Genomic DNA, 15,956 nt, shown 5'->3' on the forward strand with positions numbered 1-15,956 from the left:
GTCCCACCAACAGTGCACCAGGGTTCCCTTTTCTCCACAGCCTCGCCAGCACTTGTTGTTTGTTGATTTATTGATGATAGCCATTCTGACCAAAGTGAGGTGGTGTCTCATTGTGGTTCTTTATTTGCATTTCTCTAATGATTAGTGAGATTGAGCATTTTTTCATATGCCTGTTGGCCATCTGTATTTCCTCTTTAGAGAAATGCCTCTTCATATCTTCTGCCCATTTTTAAATTGGGTTGTTTGTTTTTTGATGTTGAGTTGAATGAGTGTTTTATAAATTTTGGATATTAACCCATTGTCACATATATCATTGGCAAATATGTTCTCCCATTCAGTAGGCTGCCTTATTATCATTGCGCTCTTCCCGGGGTGAGGCAGTCACTCGCTGGCCATTGGATGGCAGCTCACAAAAGCTCACGCCCTCTGCCGGCCAGCCCCACTGCCGGCCAGCCCCACTGCAGCCTACGCTGTCGCCGGTGACTCACAGCAGCCCAGCTCCAGGTTGAGCTGTTGTTCACCATCTTAGCTGTAGAGGGCGCAGCGTCACTGGCCCGGGCGCATGTGGGATCCAAACCGGGGCCCTGCTGCCCAGAGCTGGTGTCCCAAGCTGACGCGTCCTAACCAACGCACCACTCAGCCGGCCCCATAGTTGATTTTTTGAACCCAAAAATATGACCTAACCTCGTCATTATTAAGTTTGGGAGTGTGTAAGAACAAAGATGGAGAGAGAGTATTATATGGGTTAAAAAGTGTTGTTATTCAGTCTCTTTAAACCAACTACAAATGCATCAAGAACTGTCAATCCAGCCCATACTTCATTGACATATCTGTTGCAGGTTGTCTTGATAAAAGTAATCTTTATTTTGATTAAAAGACAAATTACCGTCACAGAACATATTTGGCTCTTGGTAATCACTGTTGTTTTTTCTCCCATGATTCTAATTATCCACCTCTGAGTTTTTGTTGGGACTCAAGTTTATTAGCATGTAGTTTGTTTCTAAATTGCCCCTTTCCTCCTTTATAAATATTAATAGATGTTTGTCTCTAATACCTTGTTAATGCCATGATTTTTTCAAAGACTATACCAGTAATGGCTGTCTGTTTTTATCTATCAGTTTAATATTCTAACATGTAACTTATTTAAACCCCTCTAAATTTAGATTGATTTTTCGTTGTTTTAATAAAAGCATAAAGATGTTCCTGTTATTTTTTTGTAATAGAAAAGAGAAAAAGACTTTCAACACCCAACACTAAGAAAATGCTAATAAAACTTCACGCGCATTCACTTAAGTATTTATCAGGTAGCTGTTTAAAATGATGGTAATGTAAAAACATGAAAAGAATACTAAATAAATTGAGCGACTTATACATTAAATGTATCTTGAAAGTTGGTAACATATACTTGTGGAAAAAAAGCTGAAAGTGCAATTGCATGATTAACTGGTTGAGTTCATAGTTAAAACTATGGGATCCTTTTCACTCATTTGTTTTCCAAATTATCTCTAATGTAATGTTATTTAAAAGGAAAACTAATTCTGTTACTGAAAACAAAACAAAAAGGATTCTCTACCTATCTTTATGGTTCAGTTTATTTTTAATCTTTAGTTTACACTTTCCATATTAAAAATATTTTTTCTTGACAGAAAGAACAGAAACAAAGTAGGAATTAAACTTTTCCTTTTCTTTGAACTATTTGTGTTTCATCATCTTCCCAAGTGATTGAACACAGCTTAAAAAACCCTTTTATATTGAGTTGCTTTCTTTTCCTAATTCTGCTTATTTCTATAGTCTTTCTGATAGGTGACATAGGTTTCAATAAAACATTATTAAAATACATAAATGTTTTATGTTCTACCTCTTTTCCTCAGTAGTATATGGTTTTGCAGTTTCTTCTGGTTTCATTTTCCTCAATTTTAAAGTTTTAGTCAGCAGATGGCAAAACACTTTGCTCTTTGCCACCTCATGCCAACAAACATGAAAACAGTACAACTCTTTCACACCAGCTTACAATGTAAAAGTCACTCAGTTATGAGTTAGGAAATTTAGGTTCTAGTATCAGGGCTTATACAAACAAAGTTTTTGACAAGAAAAGTCACAGTCTCTCTTGAGTGTCCATATCTTCATCTGTAAAGATGAGACTATTAATCCCTAAACTTCCATTTTTAACAGTTTTTCTTTCATTCAATTTTCTCCTCTTTTTTTCCCCCTCTGATTTGAGACTCTACCTTTATGTTACACTGAATTCCCATGTGATGCTATCTTCGTACTTTCTAAACTATCCATTGGTAACTATTAATTCATAATCAATTTCACACTGTTATAGTAATTGGAGCATTGAAATATGTTGTAGTATTTGTTAGGGCTAGTTCCCTGTTATTGCTTTTTTTCCTCCCTGCCTTCCTTTTCTCCTCTCTTCCTTCCTTCCTCCCTTCCTCCTTTCCTTCCCAGAGCATTCCTGATTATATTTGCTTTTCCATAAAATTGATTTGTCTAGTTTTAAAATCTTAGTGGAATTTTTATCAAAGTTATATTACAGTTATGGAATAATTTATTTAAAAAATACATTATTGACTGGTTTAAAGGAAAAATATCAAGTATTCAGAATATTATATATATGAACAAGGGAAACAAAGTAAATCGTCAAGCATGATTACTGTATCTCCGAGGTATCTGCTTTTGAAGTAGTGATAGTGCTTTAGTGATTTTTGAAAGAAGTATAAACAACTTAGGAAAGTAGGTTAAGCATTTAATTCTAGTCATATCTGGCTTTTATGTGGTGACAGGATATATAAATATGACTATGTCCTAGTAACAATATAAAATACAGGTTAGAAGAAGGTGAAATTTTGGGTCTAAAAATATAATTTTGTAGTGTTTATTTGTGGAAAGAAAAATTGGTTATCTTAATGGCACAAATCTGCAAAGTTGTAGAGAAAGAAAAATAACCGAAACCTTCTAATATTGGGAGGAAAGGGGACTATTCAGGGAGATTCTGAAAGAGTCATAGAGATGACAAACTCACGGAAGTATTCTAGAGTAAGAATATGTATCTTATTAGTATTCAGAAAGTCTAGAATGAAAAAAATAAAGGACACTGAATTCAGCCGTAATGGTATTGAAAAATACATGGACTATTTTGCGTAGAGTGTTTTTAGTGTTCTCAACAGTGATCTGTTTTTTGTTTTTTTTGGCTAAAATATATGTCATTAAAATCAATGACATGTTATCTGCAAAGTTAAAAAATGGTCATATTGTGTTGCACTCTCCTCCTGTGATGACTGGGGCAATTATCAAGGATATAGTGAAGAAAGGAAAAGGAGCACTAGTTGTCCAATTATTAATTAAATACTTAACAGGGTTGTAATTTTTTATTTCTATGATTTTTCTGTTAATGTCTGTTTCTTTCTAAAAGTCTGCAAAGGGGCCTAGGGTAGGAATTTGGTTGTCTTTTCCTGACTATTGTGCCCCTATGGCCAAGCACCGTGCTTTACACATATAAGACATCCCATACATATTGGTTGAGTGAATGTGCTGTATGCTTTAGGAAGGAAGAGAGTTTAAAAAATCAGGAAGATTAGGTTCATATCATGTGGAAATTTTTGTAGAATTCATAGCCTGTGGAAGGTACAAAACTATGCATATGCCTGGAAGATCTTCATGGATTCGTTAATGTGAAGAAGTTAATTATTTGAATATTACCGTGATGCAGGAGTTAACATGTTTGATTATATACTTTCATAGATTTCTAGGACAATAGGTCATGTTGGAAATATTTTTCTGAATTTAGTTAGCTTTCCTATAAGGCCATATTAAGTTGAGATCCTCTTAACAATAGTTCATTTTCTTTTCCTACCCTTATGTCTAAAAAAATACATTTACAAAGGTAGGCCATTGAACTTAGAGGTTTTTGATTTTTTTATGAAGTCTATATGCTTGGAGAAAACCACTTGTTTGGTTAGGCTTCTTTATCTATAAAGATGAAGAATTTATTTCTTTCATGGCCCAAGATAAATGGAACGAAAATGCTCATTTATTTTAACTCTAAATTGTATAAGGTTCTTGAACATTATTGGAAGGAACAGATTTTCTTCAGATAGTCATACAATGTTGCCTGCCTATTTAGCCTCTATTTACTCTCTCACCTCTGTTGATTTATTCAGCTTGTAACCTAGAAACCAGCTAAAAAGGAAGGAAGTCAGAGATATGTATTTCTGTGCAGTAACTGGAGTAGTTTCCTCTTCCTCTAGCCTGGTTTAGCTGCCAGAAAAGACTTTCTGTCTCCCTTCCCCCAACCAAAAGAAAAGAAAAGAAAAATTAACAGTAGCTCTTCAACTTTCTTCCTTAACCTGTTAAGGAAGGTACATATAAACCATAAGAACCACCAATTTAAAGGACTGAAAAGCTGGTCTCAGATAGATGCTTTTCATTGTCTGAAAGGTGATATTTACCAACCCTAATGAGTAAGGAACAGGAGAGAATTAAGAAGATGTAAAAGCTGAACAACTTAATGCTTGCTACCAAGCGGATTCTCTATCTGTTAATTCACTGTTTTTGTTTGCGTTAGAAATTTACGAGAGTACAGGACAAACTCACATTCATATATTTATAAAAATATGTCAAGCTCAACTTAAAAAGATATTTATGGTTTTCAAGTAATTGCACCTCTGTGCACCCTCATTTGCATTAAGAATTAACTATATGGTATTTATAGTAATGGAGAAGCATCTCATTTTAATTTAACCATGGTACAGCATGAAATTTAAATGAATAGTTTCTCAGTGTTGATGTTTATTTTGATTTTATAAAAATTATTTCATTCTGTGTCACTAGGAATACATAAATATCATGGGAATTGGATTGTTAACTACGTGTAGTTCTGTGTGATATTTGATTCTGTAGGGGACTGATAGTACTTGAGGAACAAAAACAGCTGTTTTTAAGTTTATATCATGTATAATCAAACCTGAATTTATGTGAGATTCTAAGATGAATCCTGTGAAATATCAAACTCATTCTCTAATGTACAATAAATTGTAGAAATGTAGTATGAAATGTATTTAAATTTGATAGTTTATAATATAATAACCTACATCAAGCATTTGATGCTTCCTTGTTGTTTGGGTTTCAGAATAAGGCTGCCATATTTATCTACTTGTTTTTGTTTTGTTTTGTTTTTTGTAACATATGACATTATGAATTCATTTCCATATATGTTTTATAATCATGTTGTAAGCGATGTAATTATGATTGACTTACTGGGTTTTTGTGTATGATTTAATATTTACTTGACTCATTATTTAAAAATACTTTTTTCTAAAGTTCTGTAGTTTAGCACCATCAGTGTTCTAAAGTTACATATTACTAACATTCTTAGGATAATTATTACCCACATCATTTTTGTTTTAAAAACAAAACAAAAAAGGATTGATTGAGATTTTTATCACTGCAAGTTCGTTATATATGAAATTGAAAATATCTTGTTTTCAATAGTTAACCTGATTCTTTGAAATGAAAGTGATACATCTGGAATAGGTATAAAGGGACAGCACATTGGCTGGTGGCTGGAAGTGTTTCTCTTAGCATGATTTGATGAATTGGTTGTATGTGTGGTATAAAAAAATCAATGTGAATCTTTAGATTTATTTTAACTAAGATAAATACTTTGTGCCAAATTTATAATAAAAGACCTTTCACACACATTATTAAAAAATAGGTGAATGTTTTCTTGCACTTGCAGGTATGACATTCTTTTTTTCATACTAATTGTGTGTGTTATATAGCACACATCTCAATTCAGATTAATCACATTTCAGGTGCTCAGTAGCCTTGTGTGGCTAGTGGCTACCTCACTGGCCAGTTAATTGTTATGTAAAATACAACAGTTGAGAAAGAAGTTAAGAGCACATATTAGATAACACATCAGAAAAATATGTTTTATGCTTTTAAATGATACGTTTTTATAACTGGACTATATATTAAATCATTTTTATAAAGAATGAAACTGTTTTAGAAGTATTTTTTAAAGTCTGCCAAAATTAATATTACCAGTTTGTTTTTCTTTTGAGTAAAGTACCTCTGAGGTTGTTGGTTATGTCATTTGATTTTGCTTAGACTGTTACTCCCAAAAATGTTTTAAACTGTTTTTTTTTCCCTTGAGGTTGTTTATATCAGTATATTTTAAAGGAGAAATGGTTATAGTAAAAAATCCTTTACTTGAAAACACACTGCACGTATTTTTGATGGTTTAAAGCTATGCTTCATTTTTGCCAACTTGAGAGAGATTTATATATTATTTGTTTTCTACACTTTCTCACCTTGGTATATCTGGAAAGCAAAAACTTTGTATTTGCATTTGCTTTAAGAAGGAGACAGTAAACTTGAGCTCTCAGTCTCGCCACTAGTCTGTCTTTGTCTGTTGTTAAAATTATGAGCCAGTCTCTATGGCCGCAGCCAAATGAGTAATCACCAGTAATGTGACTCGTGCTGGAAGTGACTCCATCAGCACCTGTGACGGGGATTAGTTACAGTTTACAGAGCACCGCCTCTTCCCTTCTCTCAGTGTGCCCTAAGCCAAGTAGTCGTTCTCATTTGGGTGTCTGCACTGTTGGAAGCGACTGCAGTGTGTTTCCACGCAGAGTACAGTGGGAAAGGCTTTCTCTAGCTGATGGATGGCTGTTCTCTCTATTTGGAGTATCTTACTGGTTATGTAAGCGACCTCGGGAGAAATTATCCTGACCCAGATCGGAGGATGCAGTAGTGCTTCAGCTGCAGGATTTCTTAGTCGTTAACACCACACTGCTGATGACAAAGAGCGAGTTGTAATCCTCATCACTGCCAGGGTTGAGCCAGAGCGGACAGAAAATCGTCATTTGCTCATCGGAGACTTGTTAGGTTACAGCCTCTGTTTCGTTCTGTGGTCTTGGCTTTTCTTCCTATACAATGACGACGCTGCAAGTGATCTCAGAAATGCTTGGTTTGAGAGCCATTTGCCTGTGATTTTTGAAGACTAAAATAGTATTTAGGTTAGATAAAAAATAGTGTTCAAGAACAAAATGGAAATGTCAGCTATACTTCTTGACCTTTAAAGCCCGGTCATGGATTTCTGAGATTTAAAAATACTTTAAAATTCTGAAGAACAAAGTACGGTTTGTATTTTTCTGCTTCCTTTTTCTTTTGTCTTAATTTATATTTGGTTTTGCTTCTCAGTCTTAGGAATTAAGGTCATTGCCTTTTATAGACCTCGCCTTAGTGTTCTTAGTTTTAACAATTTTCAACTATTTCATTTGTTTAGAAAGGTTTATTTGTGTAAATAATTTTATAACACTAAAAATTAATTTAAAAACGAGTTTAATTGTTTAAAGTATTACAGTAGAAATGTTTTAGATTAGAGGTTTTGGAATATAATGTTTTAAGTGAGTTGGGGTATTTGTTTTCTGAGGTTTTTTGTGTGGTATATTCCTGTCCCCACCCCCAACTTGTTTTCTGACAGTATCGTGTTTTTCAATAGACCTGCTTGGGTGGGAATTTGGACTTTGTTCTTTCAAGTGACTCCAGTCATTTTTTTTTTTTTGTAGACTAAACCTTGACTTCTAAAGTGTTGCTTAGATTGTTTTCTGCTTCAGTATTTTCCTTTAGTGAGCTTTATATCAAATTCTAGTAGTTAATGAGTCTGATTATTTTTTACTTGGAAAAGAAATTGTTAAATGTTAACCGGAGATTGTTAGAAACTCAACTATACAGACATAACTCCATGATTTTCCAGTTAAATGTTAAATGGTGAGCTTTATTAACATGGTTTGTTTGAGCAGCTGAGTTATGTTTGAGAGCTGTAGCTGATTTATTTTAAAAATGTTTTTTCGAGGAGGGCTCATCTGTTCGCCTCTTCCTCATGTGAATGGAATGTGGTGCAGCATGGAGCCCCAAACAGGATACAGTTGTTCTAAGCATTCTTCCTATAGCGTGGTAGGCCCTACTAAAAAGACAGGCTCTCAACTAAGTTATTTATTTTGGATTTAGACTATTTATAAAGTATGGCTAACACAGACAAAGGACCTTAAAAGAACCCTTAATTCATTAATAAAATTGAAAAAGTATTGTTTCAACTATGAGTATTCAATTTTAAATTAATAATTTTCATTTGGATTTTCAAAGGCTTGTTTCAGCATTGAAATAATAGTCTTTTTGTGATTAGGGCCATATTTGACTGAGACTTTCTGATGGTAGCTCATTGCTTCCCCTTAGGCTGTGGAAGTTCCTCATAGAATGATATATCTTTAGAGTCTTGAATTACTTAGTTATGCATGAGTTCTAGTTTCTTTACATTCCAGTGCACCTAGACCCATGAAATATTTACTACAGATTCATCATAAAAGCCATAGGGTCCATTCACTTTTATTTAAATATTTGTTTTATTTTTAAGCTAATGTTTGTGAAATGTGTTTTACTTGGATACAAAAATTAGTAACAGTTACATTGTTGATATGCCACTCTAAAAAATCAGTATGTGTTTTAACTAAGTAGTTTTATATATTGTCTTTAATTTTACCATAAAGTAAGAACAGTCACACATTTTCAGGGTTGCTCATTTAAGATATATTGAAATATTTCTTTAACAAGAACTATAAAATATTTATCGGCCCTTGTTGGAAACACATTTGTAATTTAAATATAATTGCACAGTTAAAATGTGCAAGTCGTGGCCCTATTTGCCATTTAAGAAGCATGGCATACTTTTGACCTCCATTTGTACGTGATTGTAAGTATTCATGTTATCAGAAATAGAACATTATAAAACTAGTCTTTTTAACATTTGTGGTAGCTAAATTTTACCAATGGCTTTCAATTAAAGTGAGAAATTCTTTTGTACTTCAGCCTAGAAACAACCTTTTTTCCCCCTAACTCGGTAATTTAAATTATAAGTTGGCCTATTGAAATTTACCCTTAGAACTCGGATGTACCTTAAAAAGCAGAATTCTGAGAGATTCTCTTCACAAGAATGTTTTTCATATTATAAAATGACTAGGTCTCATAGGAAATGCAAACCACCTGTATTATTTGCGTAAGAAAGGCACTCAGATGGAGAAGTTTACTTCCTCCTGCCCTCCCTTCCCCCCACCCCCCACAAATCCTGCTTAATTGAATTGTATCTTTAGTCATTCAGATAAAACCTTTTGTGGACCTTTTTGTTAACCTTCAAGAGCTGACCTGACTAGTGTTTGAAAAGAAATAGAGCATTTGATAAAGCTCAAGGATTAAAAGCTCTCCAGAAGGTACTAGTATTTCCTAGTTGACTAAAAACTAAACAAAGATATAAAATGAAAATGTTATATATTTCATGTCAGTTGATCACATGCTGGTAGACATTTTAGAATCTTAATAAAATAAACGCTCTTAGGTTACTTATAAACTTGAGTGGTCACTTCTTAGGTAAAATTATGAATAGGATTTTATGAAATAATTTTAGGAAATTTAATCTTGGTAAATGAAAATGTATATGACAACAGTAGCAGGAGCTGGCCAAATCATGAGGGATTGCCTGTTTTGAAAATGTAATTTCACCCCCCCCCAAAAAAAAATTCTTCTGAATCATCTGTGGTACAGTTAGTAAACGTAAAAGGTTAGTCCTAGGATATGGGAAGGAGGATCATAACTGATAATATTTTCTAATCATAAATCCTGGAAGTAAGTGAGAATGTAAGATTTTTTTTCATATTTTAATTTAGGAAAGGATATTATAAGTTTACGGTATGGATAGTGTAGAATAAAGCATGCTTAAATGCTTATTGTCATGTTTTTAGCTTACATATTTGTTACAGACTCCTCAGTGAATCAAATTGAAAGTTTTAAAAGGAATCTCATAAATATAGAAATTAACTCAAGACCCACTCTGAACTAAAGATCTTGAAAAGTTTTTCCTCAGCGTGTTTATTGTGATTAGCAAGATGTTAGGTTTAAGACATAGTAAGAAAACGGAAACACAATGGCTTTTGGATCTCCTGGGGATTTTTACTGTCTGTGCCAAAAGGTTTAGTTTACATCCAAAGGGTCACACAAGTTGCCTTGTAGCAAAAAAGATTTCTCTGTGTGATATAAGTAATTTAGAAACTGAGTTGCTTGTTAATTCCATTTTCTAAACTTAGGTTCTTTTATAGTAAAGCCACTGGATTTTAAGATGGTGGAATTTAGTTTTCTTGGTAAGTTTTACAACAGTACCATGAATATAAGACACTTGGTTTTTATTCAAGCTGCTTCTGCTTTGAAAGTGAGTGTGATAGTCTTTAAAAATATGCATACATAATAGACTTATTTCCTTCCTCTTCCTCTCCTGCCTCCCTTACTCCTTCCACTACCTCAAGGTATGAGTAAAAGCCTTTCTGTAAAAGGTGAATCTTTAAAATAATCAAATGAACACTGACACCCCCCACACACACACCGTGCGCGCCTTTTTTTTTTTTTTTTAAAGTAGTGGAGATCTGGAAAGACATTACTCAAAGGTGGGTTTTGTGTAATACTTAACCTCCCTCTTTTCCTGCTCCCCTCCCCCATGCGGCTCACACTGAAGCAGCTGGATTTTTATTTGTGCTTGAGGCATGGGCAAGGGTGGGGGTGGGTAGCACACGGGGTGGAGTTAAAAGGCCAGATGCATCCTGATCATTTAAAATCCTTGATGTGAATGAGCTACAAAAAAACTACACATGTAAATTGTAACAGAATAATACTTATAATTTTCTTTTAAAAAGAGTTGGAATAAATGTGTTCTTCCTAGTTTACTTTTTCAGAAGCAATATCCCCTTTGTAAATCTTAGCGGATATTTTTATACATGTGTATATTTGACTATCTCTTAAGCAACTGGGGCTTAATATATTGGAATTTTTTCATATTATCCTTTATAAATGTATTTCATTCCTTTTTGATAAATACAAATCTATGGATAACAGCTTACCCTAGATTATTATATGAAAACTAATGTTAACTGGGATCCTAAAATCATTATGATAATGGCAGTAACACATTGTATTTATATATACCTCTTCCCGTTTAGAGAATAAAAACCCAGAAAATAACCATTAGAAATTATTTTTTTCTCTTACCAGACTTTCAAACCCCTGGTTGAAAAAAGTATACCCAGTTCAATCACTGCGGTAGAATTCCTTGTAGATAAACAACTGGATTTTTTAACTGAAGATAGTGCCTTTCAGCCCTACCAGGTAAGAAATTTTAGGTTGCTTTTAAAAGTAAACTATTCGTTAAACTTCACTGATATTCGGTATTTTTTTAAAGATTCAATTCCAACTAACATAGGTGTGTGCAAGGAACCCAGTGCATTCAGTCAAGTTCGATTTTAGGGTAAGTGAGTCATTTATTAAATCAACACATACATACTGAGAATTTCCTATAAGCCAGGCAGCATTCTGTCACTGGGAATGCACAAGTGAGCAAAATAAAGTCCCTGCCATTCTAAATTATGTTCATGGTTAGAAAATAACTGGTTAGGTATTAGTATAAATTATCTTTGTCTCCAGCTCTAAAGGTTAAGAATTGGGTGATTAATGTAATGAGGTTAGTATTCACTGCATATCAGCTTAACATAATAGTAGTTCTTTTTGTTTTTAAATGAGTATATTCATTTAAATTGTTATTAATTGAATAGTTCAGTTTTTGAATTTTAGTTCCTGCAATTAAAATATAAAGACATTTAATTGGAAAACATTTTCTAGTAAGCTTTTACATTTAAGTCATGTGAAGAAACATTAAAAGTATTAAGCTAAATGTTTTTTTAAATTTCTAGTAAAGTTTTATCAGTTATTTTTTTAAGGTAGAAGTGAAAATGCACAAATGTTTTCTTTGTATATTTGGATCTTATATTGAATTAAATATATATTTTATAGGTTTCTATTTACTTAAGTGTTTAAAATAATTAATAGTAATTTCATTGAGAGGATGAGTGAACTAGTTTGACATTTTTAAATGGAGCCAACATTACTCCTATTTCATTTCGGAGTAGTTACTGTTTTTCAAAAATAAAATGTAGAGGAATCATTTCTATGGAAGGAACGTGAGCTTGAGTTACTGAGCAGTAATTTGTTGTGTGTGAAGTTATAATACTTAGGGAATTAGTTACTTGCCTCTTCTATTAGATCTACCAAAATGAGATAGTTCCCTCAGTTAAATGTTACTTCCTATTTTGAAGTCTACATAAATGTGCTTTTGTCTTTTTACATTATTTTTCTTATTTCATTAAATGGCCTCTCAGTTTTGTACTGTTAGCTTTTGCTCTTTGTACATAGCTAAAAATTCATTGCAAATCCCAGTTTAATAGTGGAGGTGTTAGAGTTTTTCCCTTGGGTTTTATTTTATTTTGTTTTTATTGTGAATGCCATTTAGTTTAGGATATGCCTTACTATAATTTGTTTGATTTCTAACAGTCTTTTAGTGGAAATTAGACTAGGTAAGTCTAGGTAAAATAAAAGGAACCTTCCAACTCTTAATTTTTTAAATCTGTGGTTTCTGATTAGCAAGCACTCTAGAATTTTCAGCTTGGATTTTATTTAGAGAGGTAAAATCATTATGTAGAAATTACTTTTGTTTTTAAATAAAATTACTTTTATTTAACCTTTGCCAGGTGGCCTAATACTCTACAACATGTTCATTAAAATTATAATGATTGAAAGAATGTGCTAACATAGGGTGGTTTTTGTGGGTTTTTTTTTTACAGTTTTAGATTTTTCAACTTTAAGATTTTGATAATTCTATAATTTTATTAAAGGAACAAGGGCTAAAATCTTATTTGATTTGGTAAATTGTATGATTACCTTTGTTAGTCAGTTACTTATTGCTCTGTTAGTATAGGTAAATCGACCTCTGGCCCACAAGGATATACTACATCTTCCAGAGGTAAAGTGATTCACTTGACATTTTAACCATTTGTGTTTCACGAATAATAGAAATTCGCAGTTCTAAGAAACCAGAAAGAATTACACTAAGAGCACTTGATTTAGGACCCAGCATACCTTTAGAATTTCTTATTAAGTTTTAGAAGTAATGGTTTACGATAGAGCTTTTTTTGGGTGTACTTTAATTTTTATATTTAATCTTATTTAAATCAGATTTTAAAATAGATGTAAATGACAGACTCCTGTAACATTTTGAATGAGAACTTACTCCAGAGACCTAACATGGCTCAGTCTGGTTTTTCAAATTTATTTATTTATTTATGAATTGGTTAATACAGACACAATCTAGGTAAAGGAAACAATTTTATAGTTAATGTAATTAGAGTGGCTTTATCCCAGAATGGTCTTCTTTAAATAGTTGTCCAAACAGTACATTAAATTCCTTGGCATCTTAAACATGGCAGCTGTTACTGGCATAGATTTTGTAAATTATGCCTTGACATATCTTAACCTTGGGATAACCCTATGTAAGTCATAGAGTTTGGGGAAAATTGAACAAGTTTTTAAAATGATCTCCCTGTTTTCTTCTCACTTCTTTAAATTTCATGAGGCAATTTCTTGTGAATCTGGGTGTTAATTATCCTTTATAGACTTTTTAAGTGTGATGGGGGAAAGTCTTCTTTGGAAATGGCCTTTGTGGTTAGAGACGCATACATTTAAGTTTTGTTTTCAAAATTCCCACAATTGATGCTTTGCTGCGAATCTAATTAAATGTTTTCGTAATGAGGATTCCTATCCATCATCTTTCTTCTTGAGTTCTCGGCATTGTATTCCATAGTAGTATGCTCCCTTTACTTTCCTTTATAGTTGCACGGCCCTATCTTTTTAATATATCCGAATGATATATATTGTAAGGTAATGGTTAGGAAACAGATGATGAAGATTAATACAAATCTTTTCACTTTTAGGTCACTGTTTTGAATCGTACAATTATCTCTCTGAATGATTTCAATGCATTGAATATCAGATGGCATATATTAAGTTAGTTGATCTAGTCAGTTTTTTAGGTGATATGTAGTTGAGGGATTGTGGTGTAACCACCGTAGATTGTAGTTTTCAAAATTTTGGAAAGACAGTTGAATGAATAGAGAAATCAAACCAACATCTTACTGACAGTATAATGGAGGCATATTAATTAGGTAACTGAAGCAGCATACCATGGTATTAATTCTATTCTTTCCACCCTTATGCACACAAATGAGTTTCTGCTTCCTCCTTTTAGATTTCCTGATCTTGCCTGGCTGCTGCTAACTTTCTTTGAAGTAAAGGGGGAAGGGAAAAGAGAGAGGAAGTAGGAGGGAACTCTGCAGATTCTACTGTCCTTCAGCTGGCTGGGAAGAAGGAGGGGAAAAAAACAAATCATTGATTCTTAAAGATGTTTTTTATCATTTTGGGTTTGTTTTTTGTTGTCTGAGTTATTAATTCTTTAGTATTGTTGCTTTACTTTGGAGGGTGATTCAGAAGTTTTAAAAAAATATTTCCATTAAACTATGTTTTGATCTGATTCATATAAAAGACAGTTTGATAATGAAATATGAACACTGAACTATTAGCATGATTTTGAAATCATCTTGTCCTGCAGTTGGCCTTTGACCTTGCACACCTGCAGTTTTCAGGTTGGTGGCTTCATAGAGGATATAGAAGAAATTTTTTTCCCTGAAAATTGTATGTGACTAATATTAATTCATCTGGCTTGGTCTGCCTTAATTAAAGGTCCAGCATTTTCCAGGGGTCACAATCCTCTTTGCTTTCAAAGATAATAAAGGAATAATACAAAGGACACTGGTTTAAAACCATTAAAGATTTGAAGCAGAATGTGCATGTTCAAAATTATACTTTACATTTATCTTATTTATTTTTTAAAAGATTTTATTGGGGGATTCGGGAAGGGGAACAGTGTTGGGAAATCGGGGAAAGGGAACAGACAAGTTGCTGTCCTTTTGTTCTTCAGTCTAGTTGTGGAGGATGTCGCTTCACTGGCCCATGTTGGTATTGTGATTATTGCCCTCTTCCCAAGTGAGGCAGTCGCTTGCTGGCCATTGGACAGCCACTCACGGTGGCTCACGGCAGCTAACAACAGCTCACGCCCGCTGCTCGCCAGCCCCACTGCAGCCTACGCCGTTGCCGGCGACTCACGGCAGCTCAGCTCCATGTTGAACTGTTGTTCACCATCTTAGCTGTAGAGGGCGCAGTGTCACTGGCCCACTTGTAGGATCCAAACCGGGGCCCTGCTGCTCAGAGCTGGCGTCTCAAGCCAACTCTTAACTAATGCGCCACTCCGTCAGTCCTGTCTTATTTTAAAAATTAATTGTAGTGAAACATTTTCCCTAGAATAAGGTAGAATCATCCTAGACCTGAAGTTGTGGGTCATAATAAGCTGGTAAAAGTTTAGAGATAAGACTATTAATACTAGAGTATCATCATAGAATATAGACATTGAACTACTTTACTAAGTACTCGATACAATACTATTGTGCTGTGAATTCCTGGTTGAAGGCAAGTGAATGGATGGAAGTGTTTTCTTAGTACCTAGACTAAATATTACTTAAAGAGCTGAACAGAGAATCCTTACATTATTTAGTTAATGGATGTATCTGGAATGTCAGATCTGTATATCTTTGTGTAGTCCTTTAATAACAAAATTCTTCTCCCAGTTTGAGTCCATTTTGATCCTCAATTTTTCTACCATTGATTATATAAATTCTTGACTGTGGTCAGAGTATCCCAAAGACAGTAGTTGCTCAGCACATCTGGTTTACTAAAAGTAGCTCAGTTGATTACATAGGATCAGTTATCAGTAGTTTAGGGAGTGGAGTGTAGCAGAGATAGGTATTTTTTTCTTCTATACTTTTGTTACTTTCCTGTGGAGTTTGGAATTGCTTCACGACCAAGATGAGATCATGTGAGTGAGGTGAAATTTTGCCCTCAGTCAGCCAGGTGAACAATTGACTGGTTGCTAGCCAAATGTTACATTTTGTTGAATTAAATATCTCACATAA

At 33.7% G+C, this 15,956-nt stretch overlaps 1 protein-coding gene across 4 annotated transcripts in view; it reads left to right on the plus strand.

The window, feature by feature from the left end:
- Positions 1-15,956, plus strand: part of JMJD1C (jumonji domain containing 1C) — a 291,791-nt gene that overhangs the window by 196,102 nt on the left and 79,733 nt on the right. For all 4 annotated transcript variants that reach the window (XM_019638379.1, XM_019638382.1, XM_019638377.1 and 1 more), the window contains exon 3: positions 11,098-11,211. Coding sequence is in view for 3 of the 4 variants with exons in the window: in XM_019638382.1 (XP_019493927.1) it covers positions 11,098-11,211 (114 nt within the window). In the remaining variant the exon portion in view is untranslated. The remainder of the gene's footprint in view (positions 1-11,097; positions 11,212-15,956) is intronic.

Source organism: Hipposideros armiger, unplaced genomic scaffold (genome assembly GCF_001890085.2).
Source record: "Hipposideros armiger isolate ML-2016 unplaced genomic scaffold, ASM189008v1 scaffold_39, whole genome shotgun sequence".
Taxonomy (NCBI): domain Eukaryota; kingdom Metazoa; phylum Chordata; class Mammalia; order Chiroptera; family Hipposideridae; genus Hipposideros; species Hipposideros armiger.